General features: G+C 37.8%; 1 protein-coding gene across 3 annotated transcripts in view; it reads right to left on the bottom strand.

Moving 5' to 3' along the window:
* Positions 1 to 7,525: 7,525 nt before the first annotated feature.
* Positions 7,526 to 23,064, bottom strand: part of COL4A5 (collagen type IV alpha 5 chain) — a 298,599-nt gene continuing 283,060 nt past the window's right edge. For all 3 annotated transcript variants that reach the window (XM_030934587.1, XM_030934588.1, XM_030934589.1), the window contains 6 exons: positions 19,001 to 19,099; positions 17,415 to 17,627; positions 12,142 to 12,319; positions 10,176 to 10,290; positions 9,659 to 9,831; positions 7,526 to 8,808 (listed from right to left, as the gene is read on the bottom strand). In XM_030934587.1, coding sequence (XP_030790447.1) covers positions 8,727 to 8,808; positions 9,659 to 9,831; positions 10,176 to 10,290; positions 12,142 to 12,319; positions 17,415 to 17,627; positions 19,001 to 19,099 — 860 coding nt within the window. In that variant the 3' untranslated portion in view covers positions 7,526 to 8,726. The remainder of the gene's footprint in view (positions 8,809 to 9,658; positions 9,832 to 10,175; positions 10,291 to 12,141; positions 12,320 to 17,414; positions 17,628 to 19,000; positions 19,100 to 23,064) is intronic.

Raw genomic sequence — 23,064 nt, 5'->3', positions numbered from 1 at the left:
AGTTCCTCAAGACGTTAAACAGAATTACTATATGACTCAGCAAATTCACTCCTAGGCATACCTGAAAGACTTGAAAACAGGTATTCAAACAAATATTTGTCCATGAATGTTCATAGCAGCACTATTCAAAATCACCAAAAGGTGGAAACAATATATTTGTCAATGGATGAATGGATAAACAAATGTGGTAAAACCATATGACAGATTATTATGCAACATAAAAAAGAATGAAGTACTCATACATGCTATAACTTGGATGAACCTTGAAAACATTATACTAAATGAAAAAAAAACAGACCCCAAAAAGTCACATATTGTAAGATTCCATTTATATAAAACATTCAGAATAGGTAAATCGATAGAGACAGAAAGTAGATTAGTGGCTACCAGTGGCTATGGGGCCTGGGGAGTGACTGCTTAATGGATACGGGGTTTTCTTTTGGAGTGATGAGAATGTTTTGTAGCTAAAGGAGGTGGTTGCACCACATTGCACGCTGTGGATGTACTAAATAGCACTCAAATTGTTTGCTTTAAAATGGTTAGTTTTAAGTTACTTGAATTTCACTTGAATTAAAAAAATAAAGGAATGAAGTACCAGCACATGCAATGACATGGATGATCCTTGTTAAAGAAGCCAGACACAAAAGGCCATATATGTTGTATGATTCCATTTATATGAAATGTCCAGAAAAGACAAATCTATAGAGACAGAAAACAGACTGATGTTTTCGTGGGGCTGGAAGGAGGAAGGGATGAGGAAAATGGGGTGTGATTGCATGGGATTATTTTCAGGGTGATGAAAATGTTCTGGAATTAGACAGGATTGAGGGTTGAACAATTTTGTGAATATACTAGAAACCATTACCGTGTACCCTTTAAGAGAGTGAATTTTATTGTATATGAATTAAATCTAATACAAAAGAGAATATACTATTTAAACAAAAATATTAACAATGTAGTGTGGCATTTATAACATAATAAATATAGCACATGAAAATAGTGGTGCAAAGATCAAGAGGGGAGAATTGAAAGTATACTACTGTAACATTCTTATAGCATACATGAAGTGGTATTACTTTACTTGAATATAGACTGTGATAAGTTAAAAATGTGTGCCATAAACCCGAAAGCAGCCACTAAATTAACCAAACAAAATGTTATTGTTAATGTCCACAGAGGAGATAAAATGGAATCAGAAAAAATATTCAATTAATCTAAAACAAAACATAAAAAGTGAACACATTACAAATGAGGCAAATAGAAAACAAATAAGACAACAGAGTTGAACTTAACCATATCAACAAGCACATTAAATGCAGTCCATTAAAAAGTAAGAATTGTCACATTGTATTAAAAAGTAGGATCCAACTATGTGCCCCTCAAGAAATGGACTTCAAATAGAAAGACAGAACTAGGTTAAAAGTAAAATGATGAAAAAATATGTTAACACTAACACAAGGAAAGCTAGATGGCTATACTGCTATCAAGGTAGTTTTCAGAGCAAATAATATTAACATTTTCTTTACTATATTACCATTATTATAATAGCAAAGAGATCATTTCATCAAGGGGATATAACAATCATAAATATTTATGCACCTAATCGCAAATTTTCAAAATAGGTGAAGGAAAAACAGAGCTGCAAGAAGAAAAGCACTAGCACACTTTCATGCACCCATGGGTGCTTCTACCTGCTCAGAGAATAAAAGAAAATGCTGCTTTCTGAGTAGGAGAAGGAAGTGTTTGTAAAAATGATTTCAGATTGTTATCACTTTACACTCCATGGGGAGTAGTTTTCTGTGCTGTTGCTGGCCTTAAGGTGGGCAACAACTGCCATATCTGAAAGTACATAGTCAACTTAAGAACATACTTAAACCCAGTAACCTCAAAGCCAGGCTTATTTCTGGTTACAATAAGCTATGCAGGGCCCTATTTTAGCCTACAAGTTCTCTAACTTGTCTTTAACCTTTCCTGCCTCTCTAATCTGACAAATAGCCACATACTGCTTGGCCCAGCTGACTTTATGTTTGCTCATATGATTCCTAGTGTAAATTTCTGCTAAAGGGAGTCAAATAAGGGAAACTACTGCATGTAAAATATGACCAGTGGAGGTTACAGTTAGCAAACTCAAATTGCTTCTATGTGTTTATGTATATTAAGTGTAAACAAAATATAACGAACTTTACTGTTGGAGCTAAAGAAATTTTCCCCTCCATGGAGTCCTTTCTGCATTGTCTATAATAGATAATAAAACTGGCAGGATGGTCTCAGATTTACAAAACTGGCCCTTCCTTAGACACTAATACCATTGACGAGGCTGTAGGCCAGGGCATTTAAATTTCCAGGAGCTCATCTGGATTCAAAAACCCTGAGGAAGTTCACATGAGGTGGGCACCAAGCCAGACCCATAAAGTTTTCTTTAGATATAGAGGCTTAGACCAGACAGAGCATCCTGAGGTACAATGAATTCACTATAAGCCCCCTGTGTCTAAAGGTTAATTCCAAGGGGTTTCAGGTGCTGCAAAGGTGCTAGAAAAGCACTGTGAACCAAGACTTCCAAAACACAGCCTATCACTTCTTATGAGGCAGAGACCCCTATATATATTGCTATCAATGTCCACCACACAGGATCATGAGATTTTAGATATGGGCATCTTCATGGCTCAAAAGTGATGATCAGATTTTGAGTGAAAAGAACTTAGTAACTTGTCCGGTGACTTTTGGGGTCAGTTAAGCATTCCAAGGCTCAGCTTCCGCATCCGTATATTGGAGACTAATCCTTGCACTGCTTGAGTACATCAGAGTTGTTGAGACTCAGATAAAACGTGTGAAGGATGATATTTTAATAAGAACTATATAAATATAAGGTGTTAGTCTTATTACTACTGAAGTGTTAGAGGTAGCCTTCCTTGGAGCCCAAGCAAAGGTCAAATTATTGTGTCAGAGAGACACAAAGATCTGACATCGGGGGTTACCATTGTAGCTTTTGATAGACTGGCAACAGCAAGCACTTTGCTGGCCCTATGAAAATCAACCAGAAAACTATTTTGCATGAAGAGAAAGTATGTTGGCTTCTTGGTAGGTTCGATGTGGGACTGCTTGAAATTACCAAGTACAGTATTCTCAGACTGTCTTTGGCTTTAGAACCTGACCTGTCTTCCATAATCCCTAGTATAAGCATTCACTCAGGTACCCTTGAACACAAGGGAAGCAGATCGGAAGAACTTCTGCAGGTTTACTTTTACAGATGCTCTTGAGGCTAGAAAACCACTAATAAATTACTCCTTTCTCAGCTAGTAACACTTTGGGGCTTTTCACTGACTGCTACAGGTATATCTGGCTTAGCAGATTCCTCTGGCTGAAGTAATACTACCAGGAGTTTTTTTGGAGCTTTCATAGATGAGTTATTGGTACTTGTAATCTAGTCTGCTAATGAGGTAACAAATTAATTATTTGAAGTTAAGATGGAGGAAGACAAATGACTACCTGGGGGAAATAAAAGTGCATTCTTTAGAGATCCAGTGGGACACTATTTGGAAAAAGATAAGTAATTTAGGATCATAAGGAACATATTTTGCCTCATTTCACCATAAGTACCCTGGAACACAGTTTCCAATAACTCTTCATAAACTAGGTCTTAGATTAAGTGGTGTTAAGTCATATTTCTGCTGGCCCATCCCTTAGTTCAAAGTCAAAGATGCATGCTTAATCATGCATGTCAGTTTTATCAATTCACCCTCATTTTGTCACATATGGAAATAAAGCACTTTCTCTAGATTTTGAAAACTAGAAGTATTGAGTATTCATTGGAGTATCAACAGCAAAAGTACAACACACTTAAATTAGGATAACCTAAGGAGCGTTTAATTAGAAATATATAGATGGTGTGGAGGGGGAATCACAAATGGTTGTTCAGGAATCCAAGTCTAGCAGCACAGCAACAGCAGACTTGTTACCGTACCCATCACACCTAGACTTAAAAACATAAGAAGGGGTTACTGGAACCAGAAAGGAAGATAATTAGGAATAGCAAGTCATCTTGAGAGGAGTAGGGACATTCAATTAAGAGTGACAAGCCAACCTGAGGTGACCTCATAGAGAAGGAGCCATGAAAATAAATACCCTAACCCAACTCTTCTCCCCTTCTCTGGTATTCTGCGGGGACTTCCAATTGGTTGAAACCAACCAGAAGCTAGAGGGCTCAGGAACCCTCTGGGGCAGAAAGCACGATGAAATGTGATGGTGAAGGGGGAAGCAGAGATATTTGGCATAAATTGGTATGATGTAAGCAATTTGTTATCCTGCAGGGTCAGGTGTTGGGTATGCAGTCCACTAATAGAGAAATAAATAATTAAGATTACGTAAATGTGATTTTAGCCCATGTTTTGAGGAACAGGTTGGTGAGCCAGCTTCCTCCAGACAGCTACTCTTGCGAAAACCCCCATTATCTGATAGGCGTAGAGTTAGTAAGATTTGGTAGTCAAAGACAGACTAGCATACCTCTTCTCCAGTGTACATACAGTAAGTCCTCACTTAACCTCCATAGGTTCTTGGAAACTTCGACTTTAAAGCTAAATGACACATAAAAAATCAATTTTTTTTCCTCACCAACATTATAACTGAATAATGTTGGACATCGTTTCCTTTAAAGTCACAGCTTCTAAAAATATATTGACCACGTGAGGTGAGAATTTACTATATTACGGTCACTGCTTATTTTCCTGGTTGAGTTCCTTTTGGATTGCTGTCTATCATGGTGTCCTAAGCTAACAAGCATCCAATCAATATTTGTTGATGTGGAACTCAGCAGACAGGCCTCTCTGGATTCAATTCCAACTTAGGAGTATTTCCACCAAACAAACTTTCCAAGCTCCCTGAATATACTCTAAAAAACCACTGCTCTAAAATGGAAATGACATATGATTTTTAAATATTATTCCATGTATTTTGGAGCTGCCTAGGGATGAAGGTGTTTGTATAGTCCAGCCTGAGAACTGAGTTTCTCTGCCAAGGAAACCAATTTCTGTCAAACAAAAGTGATTGCTCCTTGTTTCTGTGTTGAGAAGCATGGGAAGTGCTACCAGAACCAACTGTTAATCAGGCTCTTAAGAAGAGAATCTGACCAACATGGAGAAACCCCGTCTGTACTAAAAATACAAAATTAGCCGAGCGTGGTGGCGGGCGCCTGTAATCCCAGCTACTCGGGAGGCTGAGGCAGGAGAATCGCTGAACCCGGGAGGCAGAGGCTGCAGTGAGCCGAGATCGCCCCATTGCATTCCAGCCCCAGGAACAAGAGCGAAACTCCGTCTAAAAAAATAAAGGGAGAGAGAGAGAGAATCTTTGACAGCAAAGCTGTTCTCTTCATTCTGGACGCAGACATTGGGAAAGTAGGTCACCTCTTAAAATATTTGCTAATGATTTTTATGAGGCTGAAAGAATACATGAAACTTAAAACAGGGGATCTAGAGACAGGACTTTGGACAACCCCACCACCACCAATGAGCTCAAACAAATCATTATACGTGCTGATTCATTTTTATAGGCAACAGCGCCCTCTTGTGATTAACTTCTGAATAAGGGTTTGATGGCTTGGCATGACATTGAGGCAAAGAACCTCATTGCCACTACAAGAATGAAAAAGTGTTCTTCAAATTTGGCTGGGTGGGAAAAAACATCATACAATCACAAGGTGTCCAATACAACCTCCTTTGTAAGCAATGAGTGTGACACCAACATGGCATAGATCAGGCCAATAAGCTATAAAAATAATTGGAATGTCTACTTTCTTAAATGTGTGTGTGTGTTTATACACGTATACGTGTGTGTGTGTGTGTGTGTGTGTATAGGAAGTTATTCATGTAGACCTCAACTTTTCGAAAGATACATGTGCACATCCGTGCGGGCGCACGTGCGCGTGCATACACACACACACACACACACACACACACACACACACACACACACAGCTATTAAAGGCTAGGATTTGGTCCTTAAGTAACATCTGAATCACGAAAGATTCATTAACTGGTAAAAGCACATTTGGTACACATAACTATTTGGTAGTCAAACTATCTGATTAAGCAGAATAGTTCGTTCATTTCCTGCCAATGTGAGAAAACCATTAATTGTGTATGACTGTAAAACTCACCATAGTACTTCTGGAATTTTCACAGATGATAAAAAAAAAACCCCAAAAAACAAAAACAAAAACAAAACAAAACACAAAAAACTCACCATAGGTAACTAGTAGAGCAGCTAGATTAATCTTTGAATAATCCCTGGCAAAGGAGGGTTAACAATATTAATATCCTGGAATGAATTTGTGTACTTCAAACAACAAAGCAGGGCTAGGAATAGTTAGGGGATTTAAGAAACAGCTAGACTAGCTGCACATGCAACAATTTAAAAATTAGGAGGTTCTGGGATGGGTGTGGTGGCTCACGCCTGTAATCTCAGCACTCTGGGAGGTCGAAGCAGGTGGATCGCTTGAGCTCAGGAGTTCAAGACCAGCCTAGGCAACACGGTGAAACCCCGTCTCTACTAAAAATACAAAAAATTAGCCAGGCGTGGTGGTATGCACCTGTACCTCCAGCTACTCGGGAGGCTGAGGTGGGAGAATCACTTGAACCCAGGAGGTGCAGGTTGCAGTGAGCTGAGATCATGCCATTGCACTCCAGCCTGGGTGACAGAGGAGACCCTGTCTCAAAACAAAACAAAACAAACAAACAAACAAAATGGAGATTCTGTTTGGGCCAAGGCTTTCAACCAGCTATAAATGAGAGGGAAAGCTACAAAAAGCAAAATCTTTGGAATTAGTGTTTGCAACTGTAACTGAAGGGGCACCTTTGAGTGTACACCATGTAGAAAAATCTGTGGGGCAGTGATATGGTGTTTTCAGTTACAATTACTCATTACTGACTTTATGCAAGGGACTAGATGAAAAAAATAAAGCTAAAATTTGCAATTGGCTATCCAGAATCAACAACATTATTAGACAGTTCTCATTGTTTGGATCCTAAGTTTTACCACCAGAGATTCTAAGCTTTAGATTTTGCATAGGTCCATATTAGGATTTAGAATACTCAAAATTGTTTTGGTTGTTTTATCTTTTAGCTGTAACACAAATTTTTTATGGAAGTTTTTAATATCTTATTTTTAACAAGTCCTTGACTATTTTAGAGAATTATGCGTGTTCATTCTTAATCATTAGGAATATTAGCTCACTAACTTGCTTGAAACATTATTAATGAATTCTTCCCCAAATAGAAGCCAGTTGTTTCCTTTCTCAGCCATTAACACAATGTTGTCAAGAAATTTATTACCTCAGAAATATCTTCCAATAGGTAGTTTTCTTCATTGGAAAAAGTTTACATTACTATATGTTTTCTATCTACTATCAGAGTGATCAAAGCATGGAGAAACCGATTCCCTGGGAAAAGATGACTTGTTGACGTGCAGATTGGTAATCTATCTGTAAATGAGCAGGGGTTTTTTCCACACAGGCTGAAGAGATACACAACAGACCATCCTTACAACATATATCTTTAATTAAATTTATATTTGTGGATTTAAAAAAACATTAAGTGAGAAGATGACAGCTAGGGAAATAAGGCATCCTGTGAATATTTATAATAAAATATTTAAAATTTAAAAAGAATAAGAAACATCAATTGGCTTTTTGTAACTTAAAAGAGACTAACCAAGTGTTGTTTCCCAGTTTTGTACAAGCAGAGACCACAGGAAGATTCTTACATAAGCAGCACAGGGAAGAGAATTGTTAATTCTATGTGTGTGCTTTGTTTCTCAGAATTGTTTGGAAGAACTTTGTCCAGTCAGAAATGAGTAAAAACAAGATGTAAGAAACATTAAAACAGGGGGCATATGGTCTTAAGAGATAATCTTGGAGAATATAGCAAAAGACAAATTCCTCCATTAGATATTATAATTTGGTATGTAACATGAACATTTAAAATTCTGATTAAAGTGACTAAAAGGGTTTGTTTTTTAAAAAAATCAAAACAGAACTTAGGGGATAAAACTCAAAATAAATTTACTCTCAGTAGTAACTTGATGTAGGAATATAAATCCTCTCACTTTGATAAACATGAATATAAAATATTGCTGTCTGTATTCTAAGGTTTCCTACATTTTCTGTAAAAGGTGATTCATGCTATGTCATATGTAAATGAGTCAACATTTTGAGCTAAAAGGCTGTTCACAATATACACATCCTTTACTTACAAAGCAAAATAGGCTTAACACCTTTATATTAAAAACCTGGGATACAGCAGGATTAGTAGCACCATGAAAAATAGTTCTTCCCACAAACTGCAGTCTTTTATTTTACTCAGTGTAACTCTTCTCTTAACTGAATTTTTTGTGTACCATTTTAATAACTGGGAAAATATATAATTTTCATCTTATAATTCTTGGAGAAAATCATTCTGGACCCAAAAAGTAAATTCACTTTCTTATTTCTTTAGTAGAAAAATAATAGAGACCTTGCTCTGGTGCACTGCTGAGGTACATCTGAATCTTCATGGTTACTAGTCAGCATGTTATCTTGGTCATATGTAGTAGCACCATTGACGGCAGCAGTAGTAAAGTTGGGGACAATGAGACATTGCATCCTAGGAATTTTATATATTTATATATATATATATATATGTGTGTGTGTGTATATATATATATCACATTTTAAAACACACAAGGAATTCTTCAAAATGTTATGTCCTCTTCATGCACACTTGACATCGGCTAATTCGTGTCCTCAAGTCTCCTGCTTTCAGCGTTTCTGACTGAGGTTTACTAGGAAATAAGAAATAAGACAATCAGATCCATATTTTCTGGTATTTCAATTCTGTTATTGGTTCAAATTTATAACTAAACATTCTCTTTGTGTTAAGTAGCTCTCTTGGTGACTTAATGGTTTACTTTTCAGCAATATGATCTAATGCAGTGACTAATATGGTTGAAGAACCATTAGTGGTCACAGATATTTTGTAACTATTCTCCCCAACACTATTATCTTTGTATATTTGTGTCTCCCTCTTATTTTCTATTTTTTTCTCTTTCTCTCATACATTTTTCTAATATTCACAGGATGAGGGAAATCTGGGCAACTGATGATGAATAGATAACAAGGACCATAAGAAAAATATCAAGTAGTGATAATTCAAAAGCAACACAGAAAAATAAATTTAAACTGAAAAAAATCAATAGATTGAAGTATCCTGAGGTACATATATTATGTATGTCTTGATCATTCAAACACTTAAATCAGAATCTTTAAAATATCCTGGGAAAGGAGACCACTGAACTGAGAGGGAGAAGACAGACTATAACTTCATTTCCTGGGGTGGCCTCAATCTAGTTGAATAGCTGCTGACTTATTAGGAAGGTCACATAACCTTTCTTTATCTCTGTTTCATTATTGAAGGATTGCTACTAAGCTATCACAAACCAAACTCACCTAATATTAATCAAGTCTGTTTTTCTGACCTGAGTCACGTATATGAGAAGAACAAGCAAGAACAAAGTACACAATCCAATACATTCCTAACATTTGTTGAGAATAAACCGCCCATAAATTGTCTCTTTCTTCCCTAGCATCTCTGAAGGAAGCTTTGGACCTGAATTAAAGCTATAAGCACTTTACCTGAACATGTCTGACACATCTACAGTTGCCAGCCAAAAGCTGTAGGAGTTGGCATAGTAGTTACAGGTACCCCTCCCATGACATTCGATGAAGGGAGCTGAACGAAACTCTTCCAAGCAGGAACCAGGAGAGGCTAGGGCTTGACCTGAGCCTTCTGCCCCTGCACTTGTATGCTATAAAAGACAAGGAAAAACGTGCCGCAATACCCATCTGCCATAATAGCTTAGTGAATATCCAAAGATGTGTGCTGGCCTTGGCCAGATTCAAATCCAGTGAACGAACAGGCCCAGAGGTAAGACAATAGTATCCACACCAAGGGTAGTCAAAAAAAGTAATAGGCAGATTATGAAAATATATTACAAAAAATGTGGGAGGGGGAACAGAGTGCTTGGATAGAAGCTGTTTGAAGTTTAAGCTTCTTATTATGCAAATGACAGGGATTCCTCATATTGGGAAGAAATGTAGATGAAACAGACAGTCAGCTATGATGACAAATGCAAGGAAGTGTGTAAAATACCATCATGAAGGAATAACCAATCCACAGAGAATCCCATCCCTGAGGACAACGGGGAATCTGGATCGTCTGACTGTGAACTGCGATTACCACAGCTGGAGCTTCACATACTGCACATCTGGTAAAGGAAAAGGAAAAGGAACATAATCTACAGAGTGAGCACGTGAAAAGTAGCTGTCCTGCTTAATGAAGCCTTCCTGGCATGGAAGCCAATTAATGTGTCTTTCAATGATCACAAAAGGTGAAGAAATGCACTTTGAGGATTGCATTTGCTAAGTATTGTCTCCCAATATACATAATAAACTGTAAACTTTTGTCAAAAAACTGCAGAACCAGTGCAATGGCCTTTTGATATTCCATTCTGCCCTAAATTTCTATTCATACTTCCTATAGTCAACGCCTTAATTGCCATAAGAGTTTGGCTTGCTGTATTGCACATACTACTTGTTGTCAAAGTGCTCAATTGGAGGGGAGACACTTAGTAATGCTGAAACTGTGGTAAGAACAATGTCAGAAAGACTGGAAAATATAAGAAACGGACACTTTCTCAATCTCTACCCATTATTCTTGGTCCAAAGGACATTTATTAAACATTTGACTATATATGGAGAAGTACAACATATCCAGAATGCTGGGCAGGTACCCAGGCACTTGGAGATGTGGCTGAAATCTATAAAATCAAGTAAACTAGCAGCAGAATGAATATAGCTGAGCCTTCCATATCTTTAATAAAAAACATGAGTGGACCTCTTGACATATTACTGAGGCCAGTTTTGCAGTTTACCTAACAAAATAAGTAATACATTTAGACAAGGTTTTACTCCCAAGAGTTGGGACTGACAAAATTACACACACACACACTCACACACTCCCAAATTCCCAAAGGATTCAGGAAAATGTATTAAAAAGGGCACCATGAATTTGCTACTAAGGCTGAACCAGCTTTAATCTTTATATTTACTATCAAAGGAAGCAGACTTTCCAGCAATTCATCCTTTATGGTTACTGAAATCCTGGGTCATGATCAGAATAAAAATGGCAATAACCAACATTCTTGGGAGACTGAGTCAAACTAGGTTTCAAAATGGCAAAACTCTATTAATGGTATCCTCTTAGTTACTCATGCTCCAAATCTCAGCTACCATCTTCTTCCCACAGCTATCAACTGTCAAATCCTATCTAGCCTAATATCATGATACATGTACCCTACTGTGAGTTCCAATTTACTCACATCAGGGCTATAGCAATACCGTTCAATCCAACTGTTCTCTCTACCTCAAGACTATCCCTTCTGTAATCCATGTTACATACTGATGGCACTATAATCTAATCTGAAGTGTAGCTCTAAAATATTTTGGGGCTCCTTGTAACATATCAAGTAAACTTCAAACTACAATTTGGTACAGAAGGCCTTCTACCATCTGGGCCCAAGCTAACTTTACAATCTTTTCTCCCAACATAACCTTTACATACTACACCCTAGACACATTACTTTATTACCTATTGTCATTTTATCTGCCTAGTATATATCTCCCCTTTATAACTGCCTGTGCCTCAAGTCCGTCTAGTCATTCAAGGACTGATCAGTTCAAGACATATTTTTTCCATATGGTCATCCCAGATTTCTCCCTTTGAAATTAAACATCTCTTTCCCTATGCTTTCATAACATTTTTATTATATTTATTGTAGAACTTAGCCCAAATCTGATATATATTAGACAAATTTATGTAATAAATAAGTACTACACTGTGATTTATCTGGCTATTACACTATGTCTATCATGGGGGCCTGGTCAAAAGCAGACCACCAATAAATATGAGTCAAACTAAATACTTAATTGAATAGTAAGAGGTACCTCTGTTCTACCTAACCTAGGAGGAATATCATCAGATTGTTAGCTTTGGACTCACATATGACTAGCTAATTAACTGGGGATTGGTAAAAGTCACAGCTAAATCAATACCTTACCGACTAATGAATGGCTGGATGCTCTGGCCCTTTAGGGGTTGCATGCTCACTGGCATGGGCTCTGGGGTAGACAGCCAGTAAGAATAGTCATTTCTTGAAGCAAAGTTGCAAACATTATTGATGTTGCAGAACATGAAAGGCATGGTACTAAAGCGACGAAGGCAGCTGCCAGCTGTCCCTAGAAAGATTTGGAGAGAAAACAATAAAGGACTGCATGATGATGATACTTCAGTTTCTTCTAAAACAATAGCAGACTGCCTTTCAAGGAAACTTGCCAGCTTTTCATAGGTAATAAATATACTATATTTCTTAAATCTAAGATTTACTCATATTTTAACATTTATAAAATTAGGATGTGTTTTATAATGTATGCTAATATTTATTGTGGTAGCTCATTATATTATTCCCCAATGCTGTTTTTAAACTAGTGATGCATCTTATAAACAATGGTGTCTTATGCAGAATATTTAGTAATTCATTGTGTGCAAGTGAAGGACACATACTGAGTCCTTACGATATATTATCAATATTTCGTGCTCCAGGCTGCCCTCTCTTCTTCTAAGACATCCTCAGTGTGTATCTTGTGTGAATTTGCAATCTCCTTAGGTCTAGGGACAATAGTAATACTGGCCAGTGTGCAGAGCCACCACAGACAGGTTTGAAGAATACGTAAAAAGGAAAAAAATAAGATAGGAAGGAAAGATGTGAGGGGAAAGCAAACCAAAAAAAGAAAGAAACTAATCTTTGAAATTCAGAGCTAGTAGGGACAAGAGAGGTTAGTTTTACTTGTGATCAAGCCTTTCTTTTCTCATTTACTCACAAAAGAATGATGAAAAATGCACTTACACTTTTGAAACTTAAATATCTAAAGTTTTGATATCTAAATTTCATCATAAGTTTAAATTGATACTGTGCCAGTATTAAGATATTAGCTATTGTCTCTCAGCTCCACACCCACTCTTCTGTATTCCACTTTGTAATAGTAGGGACTGGGAATTTGCAAACCACATTTCTACCTTGCCAGCTTTCATTTATGGTGTTTTGTGAATATTGATATCTAAGAACAAACTTTTATATCACTCTTTTAAATGCATCCAATATAATGATTTGAGATCTAACATTTACCATTATAGAAAATATATAAACTTGTCTTTAACAGTTGGAAATTATACATTGTTCCTTCTACATTTAAAAATTATATTTCCCTTCCACTTTTCTCACACAGTTTTATCCTAATGTAACATATTTTTATTTTTGAAAGTTTTTTATTGATCATGCTATCATATTTTTCAAAAATTAAAATTGAATATACTTTTTAAAAACTTTTTGTGACTATAAGACTTTACATGTTAAACGTTTTATTTTGACCTGTTATTGTTATTATTAATTCATAACTGATAAAAATATATGTATTATAAATTTTTATATAATTATTACAATAAACTTTTATTAGAAACATATTTCTTAGTAAGATGGATTAAAAGTGAATTACAGAGCTTGAGTTAATGGAGACGTTAACAAAACTATTAATTTTTTATTTATGCAAAATAATGGGGTACATGAACATATATATACATATACATATACATATGAACATACATATACATAGATATACATGTATGTATATAATGCACAGTGATCAAGTCAGGGTATTTAGGGTGTACATCATGCATGTAGAATATATTTTTTTAAGTATAGTCATCCTCTTCTGCTATCAAATATGGAATTAATTCCTTCTATCTTACTGTATGTTTGTATCCCTTAACCCACTTCTCTTCATCCTCCCGCTTCCCCACACTTACCCTTCCCAGTCTCTGCTATCTGTCTTTCCACTCTCTGCCTCCATGTGTTCAAATTTTTAGCTCCCACATATAAGTGAGAACATGTGATACTTGTCTTTTTGTGCCTGGCTTATTTCACTTAAGATAATGACTTCTACTTCCAACCATGTTGCTGCAAATGACATGATTTCATTTTTTTATATGGCTGAATAATATTCCATTGTGTGTATACACCACATCTTCCTTATCCATTCATCCTTTGCTGGATGCTTAGGTTGATTCCATATCTTTGCTATTGTGAATAGTGCTACAATAAACATGTGAGTGCAACTATCCCTTTGATATATTATTTTCTTTTGGGTAAATATCCAGTAATGGGATTGCTGGATTTAACAGTAATTGTATCTTTAGCAAAGCTGTTATTTTGAATTATCCCTTTGAATTTGTCTGTCAGAGGTTTTCATACTTCAAGGCAATGTGCAAGAGTATGACTCTTACAAAGTGGAGAAAGCATGACAGTGAAAGGAGATAGGGGAAAGGAGATTGCCCAAAGCACATCTGCTCAAGTCAGATTGACTTTAGGAGAAAATACATATAAAAGTCAAGGAGTTGAAATTTGATTTTTAAAAAATTATGCCTCCATGCATCTTGGAAATTCTTCATATATTCAAAGGGGTATGCTTATCTCAGACTGAAGATGACTGATAAAAGACTAATAGATCTTAAACCTGTACTGTCAGAATTATTTGGAATTTTTATACAATAGATTTGGCATAGGACTAGGAGTCTTCAGAAAATTCCCTAGGTTGAAAATCATTGATTTAGTCAAATTTATCCATTTAAAAAACTGGTTAAGAAAAACCTGACTGACTCACAGTCCTGTAAGAGTGAACAAGGGAAAATTTAAAAAGAAATGGATTTAGAATTGGCAGGTGTTGGATTCAAGTCCTACCTCCATCACTTTCTAACTGTGTAAGGTTTCAGTAAGTTATTTAACCTATTAGCCAGTCTCTTTGTGTGTAAAATGAAAAAGCAGAATATTTCTATACATTTTTCTTAATCATAGTTGTGTAAATTAAATTAGACAATGGACATGAAAGTGTATTGTACATTATAAAGTAATTTAAAAAGAAAACTATTCTACTGCCTAATTTAGGACAGAGTTGAAAATACCCAGTCTTATAAGGAAGAGAAAAGAAAGGCAAATAAAAGGAAGGCCCATAATGATGGAAGTATCTGGATATCTGGTTGCACCTGTGGCTGCCCACAATGATGCAGAATTCTGGGATATAGTCTCCAAATTTTTGAAGAGAGAGTGATCCCATATACTCCCAATGCCCTCTATACCCTACAGTTATAAGACTTTAATAGACTAATGCTTCTCAGTATGTTTTATTTTTCTCCCAGACATAAAAGCTTTAGTATTTAATCCATCTTCTCCGTCCTCTTTCTTACATTGTATAATACTTCCACTAATTCAACACAGACTGCATTTATTCTATCAGGAGGTAATTGTTTCTTTAACATCAAAGTTACAGCTGCCTCTATCTTTGCTTAGTCATCAAGATACCTCCAATGTGATCCTTGTGTGAGCCCCAGCAAAGCCTCTGCAATCCAGGACCATTCCTAGGATCTGGGGCTCTGTCATGGCCTTCCCTGTGTCTGAGGCCTAAACTACCAGACTCACGGCCTATTTATAGACTCTAAATCTGACTGTTCTTATTCGAGCAAATACATGGATTCTGAAAAGTTATAATTACATGCTGATAGCAGATTCTATCTTCTCTTTGCATTACATTTTTTAATTTCGTAGTGCTCAAAACTTCTAATGGTTCCTCTGTTGATCTGGTAGGTTAGGGATGTGAAGTTTAAAGTTTGATTATAAGTCTGACAGTGTAGAGAGATTGAACAAAAAAGAAGAATTTTATAGGAGAAAGACCAGAGAAAATTATCTGAAGATATGAAATTAATTATTTAGATATGTATTATTCAATTAAATTATGGAAAGATAATTTAATTACTAATTTAATGAAGATTTGTCAGTTATAAAATTTAAAAACATGTAACCAAGTGAAAAAGAGAAAGAAAAGTGCAGAGGAAAGTTGAAAAAGAGAAAAAGGAAATATAAGTGGAAAAAAAAAGAAGACGGAGAAGAAAGCTATTGGGCAAACACTTAAATTATTTGGTTTCATAAAATGACCTATGACCACTGACTTACATGTAAGTGAATATCCTTACTCTGGTGGGCTAGAACTGGCTGGCAGGTGTGGCCATATCCCTTCTAAAAGTAGGGAGTAAAGCTGACCTCCGGGGTCTCTGTTGCTGCAGAACCGTTTCCACAGAATGAATGGCCCAGCCAATGAGACCTCAGGAAGCTTCTCATCATAGAGATCCCAGAAACTGGGAGCCCAGACTATCTTCTTAAAAGTCTTTATGGAGGCAAAGGGGATAGTCAGTCCTAAAATAGGCAGCCCTGCTGGGCGTGGTGGCTCACGCCTGTAATTCCAACACTTTAGGAGGCAGAAGTGGGCAGATCATGAGGTCAGCAGTTAAAGACCAGCCTGGCCAACATGGTGAAACGTCGTCTCTACTAAAAATACAAAAATTAGCCAGGCATGCTGGTGGGTGCCTGTAATCCCAGCTACTCGGGAAGCTGAGGCAGAAGAATTGCTTGAACCTGGGAGGCAGAGGTTGCAGTGAGCCGAGACCACGCCATTGCACACCAGCCTGGATGATAGAGGGAGACTCAGTCTCAAAAAAAAAAAACACCACGCAGCCCCAGGTAAGACAATGGGACTGCAACATCCAAAGTCAAAATTCCAGGAAAAGAATTCATGGGGATGGAAGAGTCCTTGAGAGTGATTCAGTCCAGTGTCATCCCATCAACCTAGCTGCCCACCCCAGTATAGAGAAGATACATGGGAGCACTTTAAATGAAATGGATTTTGTACAGAAATGCCATACTTTATATAGCTTTAAATGACTCCAGTAATACTTTATAAAGCTAAGGTACTTATTTGAGGAACTACAAACTAGCATAATTAAGCAATGACCTTACTTTCTTTGATCTATGAACCAAGATTCTCTTCAGAACTTATGAACTTGATGAAGACCAGTTTCAAAGATGAGGTAACTATCTCCCATGAATTATAAACACTGTACACTCAAGCAGCTGCTATACTGCAAAGAGCCCAGTGAAACTGTTTCATTAATAGCTAATCTAAATAAAAGTAAATGTGGCCTTTGTGAAATGATTTGCTTTAGGCCAAGAATTGCACTCGTAAGAGCTAATTAATGCTTTTAGTTTAAAGTTAAATATTATTTATTTAAAAATCATCGTGAATATATTCAGTTGCCTTTGACATGGTTTTCAATTCGGAAGCCCCAAAAGAATAGAGAGAGGCACTTTGGCCAAGGCTACTCTAGAACCCAACAGGATTTCTGAAACAAAAACAAAATGCACAGTAGGAAATTAAATATTGATTATCTCACCCAAGTCTTGACCATGGGCTCTTTTATTTCCTTGTACATACAGGAGAGAAAAGCCTTCATAGATCTGAAGTGTTCCCTGTGGGCATTGTGGTGCATCCGTTGTCTGGCTGTGGCGTGTAATAAGAAATCCATGTGCAATAGAGGAGGTTCCGGGGGGACCTGGGGGACCTTGCAATCCATCTGGCCCGGGGGGACCATCCAAACCACGGGTACCTATTTCCATGAAATCATCAGTATACAAGATTAAGTAAGCTCTGATCCACTCTTACGGTTATTGACAAAACATTATTACCTCATTTGACTAGTTAACTTACTTGATATTTATAGAGTGTCTATAAAGGCATTGTCAGATATCATGGGCTAGGAGACAAATAAAATATGCTTATTTGGAGAGGCTGTATGTTATTTAGTCTCTCGTTGTACTAAAAGAATCTGAACTCCATGACCAATTTTCAGCCTGCTGTTTTGTTCATCAATGAGAAAGGAAGGGTGTGGTTGCCATCAGTCTGCCAGCTTCATTGCTGAAAAACATTTTCCTTTGAATCTGTCTGGGGAAATTATTCTCAGGCATACCTTTTTGTGTAGAGAACAGGCAGGGCATTCTAAAGAAGTATTTTCAAAATGCCCATTTTCAATCTACCACTGGCTTCCCTTCCTGATTTAGCCTCTTGGTTTGAGTTCATTTAATAATTTTCTGTATACACAGGCCTTTGGACAGTGTGTGCATAAATTTTCATTTTAGGGAAAGTTCACAGAAACTCTTGTGATGAAGACGACACTAACTCGTTATTTCCCTAGAAACATAGCATTAATGAAATGGCAGGGCATTGACTCTAGGAAGGCTATAGGTATTACCACTCTGCCTTGCTGCCACTGATATTTGAAATACAAACTCTTTATGTTTATTTAGCGTTATATTTATATAATCTAGAGTTGTTAACATATATTACTGATCTATATAATGTATGATCCTCTATTTCTATTTTAGAAATCTTAACATTAGTGTATTTTTTATTTCAAGTTGACTCAAATTCTTTTTGGAAGTAGACTGAGTACAGATTGAAAATCTAATAGATATCAGACTCAATATTATCAGGAGCACCTATTAATGCTGCTAATATCAATTTATCATCTCAACATGAAATGTCACCATGACTCTTAAAGGTCTATGGCAATCATTTAAACTGTTCATTTATATTTGCTGCTCTTTATGAAAGAAATTACAGCCTGCTGTGATATTTTCAAATGTGGAAATATTCACAATAATTTCAAGCAAGGGATTTAAATCAACATATTGAAAATTTGCTGAACAAGTAAGTACAGTGAGTGCCTGGAAAATTCTCATCGTGAGAAAGAACTGAGCTTTCCACTGCTCTAAACACAAATAAAAGTAACCTTGTATGCTTCTCTTATAGTGACAAATCTCCTTATTATGTGCTTTGCTATTTTCCCCAGTTCCATATTCACCAGTCAGCTATGCTAACATCAAGGGAAGATCTCACAGCTCTAAGTGGAGGCCCTATGTCCAGAGGTCTCCCAGACTCAAAGACTTTCCCTCCACCAACAGCATGTTTTACTTGTCTTACCTGGCTGTCCTGGCAGACCTGGGTCTCCTTTGCGCCCTCCTGCACCATCAAAGCCAGGGAGTCCATTGCGTCCAGGATCTCCTGGAGGGCCAGTTGGACCTACAGGAAAATAAATGAGGTATTCAAATAAGAGTAGAATATTCTCACATCTGGACAGATCTAGGGGACAAAAGATTCTCAAAACACTGAATTCCCAATTTGGTTTTGTCTTAAATCCAGAAAAATGAAGAGATAATTCAAGTCCAGGACCAAAAAAGCCAACAAGGATTTAGCTTTAGTTTTAAATAATCCATTTGCTTCTGGGATGCTTTTAATGGAGTTGTGTTCTCTTGGTCTTCAGAATCAGACAAGAATGTAAGTCCCAACTTTTGTTTACCATCCCACCATAAGTTACTGCCAGGTATACTTTGCTTTTGATAAGACTATCACTTGATCACTTAATAAGAGCAAGAGACTGAAGTTAGTTCTTGCTTTCTTTTATAATGATTAATGAAAGTTGGCTATAAGCATACAGTAAAATGGCCACCTAGACACCAGTTAGTTTAAAAGACAAGGGGCTTCACAGTGGGAAACTGATAGCCCAACAAATCAGCTTTCAATCTTTCTGATGGATGATGTACAGAAAGCACCAGATCTTAAATGCATTTTCATTTCATTATAATTTTTTTTAACATTAACCAGTTGTTCCAATTGGAACAGACAGAGGGGCTAATTAGTAACCTGACATGGTCTAAAAGAAATTCAACCATGAGAAATTAACACTTTCAAGAAAAAAGAAAACGGAACTTGTGGTGGTCTGGTATTCTACTAGTTGCTAAGACTCCTATTGTCAGAGACAACCTCTGACATATAAAAGGAGAACTAGGGAAATATTCTCCAATGAATAAGCCTTAAAAGAATGATCTGCACAGGAGTGATGAGAGAGGGCACCCTTGTCTTGTGCCATTTTCAAACGGAATGCTTCCAGCTTTTGCCCATTCAGTATGATATTGGCTGTGGGTTTGTCATAAATAGCTCTTATTATTTTGAGATACGTCCCATCAATACCTAGTTTATTGAGAGTTTTTAGCATAAAGGGCTGTTGAATTTTGTCGAAGGCCTTTTCTGCATCTATTGAGATAATCGTGTTTTTTTGTCATTGGTTCTGTTCATGTGATGGGTTACGTTTATTAATTTGTGTATGCTGAACCAGCTTTGCATCCCAGCAATGAAGCCAACTTAATTGTGGCGGACAAGCTTTTTGATATGCTGCTAGATTTGGTTTGCCAGTATTTCCTTGAGGATTTTCGCATCAATGTTCATCAGGGACATTGGACTGAAATTTTCTTTTTTGTGTGTCTCTCTGCCAGGTTTTGGTATCAGGATGATGCTGGCCTCATAAAATGAGTTAGGGAGAAGTCCCCCTTTTTGTATCATTTGGAATAGTTTCAGAAGGAATGGTACCAGCTGCACTTTGTACCTCTGGCAGAATTCGCCTGTGAATCCGTCTGGTCCTGGACTTTTTTTGGGTGGAGGGTATTAATTACTGCCTCAATTTCAGAACTTGTTATTGGCCTATTCAGGGATTTCACTTCTTCCTGGTTTAGTCTTGGGAGTGTGTATGTGTCCAGGAATTTATCCATTTCTTTTAGATTTTTTAGTTTATTTGCATAGAGGTGCTTATAGTATTCTCTGATGGTAGTTTGTATTTCTGTGGGGTCCGTGGTGATATCCCCTTCATCACTTTTTATTGTGTCTATTTGATTCTTCTCTCTTTTCTTCTTTATTAGTCTTGCTAGTGGTCTATCCATTTTGTAGATCTTTTAAAAAAAACCAGCTCCTTGAACTGCACAAGATGGCCAAATAGGAACAGCTGCAGCCTGCAGCTCCCAGTGTGAGTGACACAGAAGATGGGTGATTTCTGCATTTCTAACTCAGGTACCGGGTTCATCTCATTGGGGTGTGTCGGACAGTGGGTGCAGGACAGTGAGTGCAGCCCAACAAGCAAGAGCCGAGGCAGGGCGAGGCATTGCCTTACCCGGTAAGCGCAAGGGGGAAGGGAATTCCCTTTCCTAGCCATGGGAAACTGTGACACACAGCACCTGGAAAATTGGGTCACTCCCACCCTAATACTGTGCCTTACCAAGGGTCTTAGCAAACATCACACCAGATTACATCCAGCACCTGGCTCAGAGGGTCCCACAACCACAGAGCCTCACTCATTGCTAGCACAGCAGTCTGAGATCTAACTGCAAGGTGGCAATGAGGCTGGGGGAGGGGCGCCCACCATTGCTGATGCTTAAGTAGGTAAACAAAGCGGCCAGGAAGCTTGAACTGGGTGGATCCCACTGTAGCTCAAGGAGGCCTGCCTCTGCAGACTCCACCTCTGGGGACAGGGCATAGCCAAACAAAAGGCAGCAGAAACCTCTGTAGATGTAAATGTCCCTGTCTGACAGCATTGAAGACAGTAGTGGTTCTCCCAGCGGAGTTTGAGATCTGAGAACGGACAGACTGCCTGCTCAAGTGGGTCCCTGACCCCCAAGTAGCCTAACTGGGAGACACCCTCCACTAGGGACAGACTGATAACTCACACCTCACACGGCCAGGCACACCTCTGAGATGAAGCTTCCAGAGGAATGATCAGACAGCAACATTTGCTATTCAGCAATATTCACTCTTCTACAGCCTCCGCTGCTGATACCCAGGCAAACAGGGTCTGGAGTGGACCTCGAGCAAACTCCAACAGACCGGCAGCTGAGGGTCCTGACTGTTGGAAGGAAAACTAACAAACAGAGAGGACATCCACACCAAAACCCCATTTGTACATCACCATCATCAAAGACCAAAGGTAGATAAAAACACAAAGATGGGGGAAAAAGCGTTGCAGAAAAGCTGAAAATTCTAAAAATCAGAGTACCTCTCCCCCTCCAAAGGAATGCAGCTCCTTGCCAGTAATGGAACAAAGCTGGATGGAGAATGACATTGACGAGTTGAGAGAAGAAGGCTTCAGACAATCAAACTTCTCCAAGCTAAAGGAGGAATTACGAACCCAGCGCAAAGAAGCTAAAAACATTGAAAAAACATTTGACGAATGGCTAACTAGAATAACCAATGTAGAGAAGTCCTTAAACGACCTGCTAGAGATGAAAACCACGACACGAGAACTATGTGACAAATGCACAAGCTTCATTAACTGACTTGATCAACTGGAAGAAAGGGTATCAGTGACTGAGGATCAAATGAATGAAATGAAGCAAGAAGAGACGTTTAGAGAAAAAAGAGTAAAAAGAAATGAACAAAGCCTCCAAGAAATATGGGACTATGTGAAAAGACCAAATCTACGTCTGATTGGGGTGCCTGAAAGTGACAGGGAGAATGGAACCAAGTTGGAAAACACTCTGCAGGATATTACCCAGGAGAACTTCCCCAACCTAGCAAGGTAGGCCAACACTCAAATTCAGGAAATACAGAGAACGCCACAAAGATACACCTCGAGAAGAGCAACTCCGAGATACATAATTGTCAGATGCACCAAAGTTGAAATGAAGGAAAAAATCTTAAGGGCAGCCAGAGAGAAAGGTCGGGTTACCCACAAAGGGAAGCCCATCAGACTAACAGCGGATCTCTCAGCAGAAACTCTACAAGCCAGAAGAGAGTGGGGGCCAATATTCAACATTCTTAAAGAAAAGAATTTTCAACCCAGAATTTCATATCCAACCAAACTAAGTTTCATAAGTGAAGGAGAAATAAAATCCTTTACAGACAAGCAAATGCTGAGAGATTTTGTCACCACCAGGCCTGCCTTACAAGAGCTCCTGAAGGAAGCACTAAACATGGAAAGGAACAACCGGTACCAGCCACTGCAAAAACATGCCAAATGTAAAGACCATCGATGCTAGGAAGAAACTGCATGAACTAATGAGCAAAATCACCAGCTAACGTCATAATGATAGGATCAAGTTCACACATAATGATATTAACCTTATATGTAAATGGGCTAAATGTTCCAATTAAAAGACACAGACTGGCAAATTGGATAAAGAGTCAAGACCCATCAGTGTACTGCATTCAGGAGACCCATCTCA

The sequence above is a fragment of the Rhinopithecus roxellana genome, chromosome 7 (genome assembly GCF_007565055.1).
Source record: "Rhinopithecus roxellana isolate Shanxi Qingling chromosome 7, ASM756505v1, whole genome shotgun sequence".
Taxonomy (NCBI): domain Eukaryota; kingdom Metazoa; phylum Chordata; class Mammalia; order Primates; family Cercopithecidae; genus Rhinopithecus; species Rhinopithecus roxellana.
Note: the sequence above shows the minus strand (reverse complement) of the source record. Positions and strands in the feature narration are given on the sequence as shown.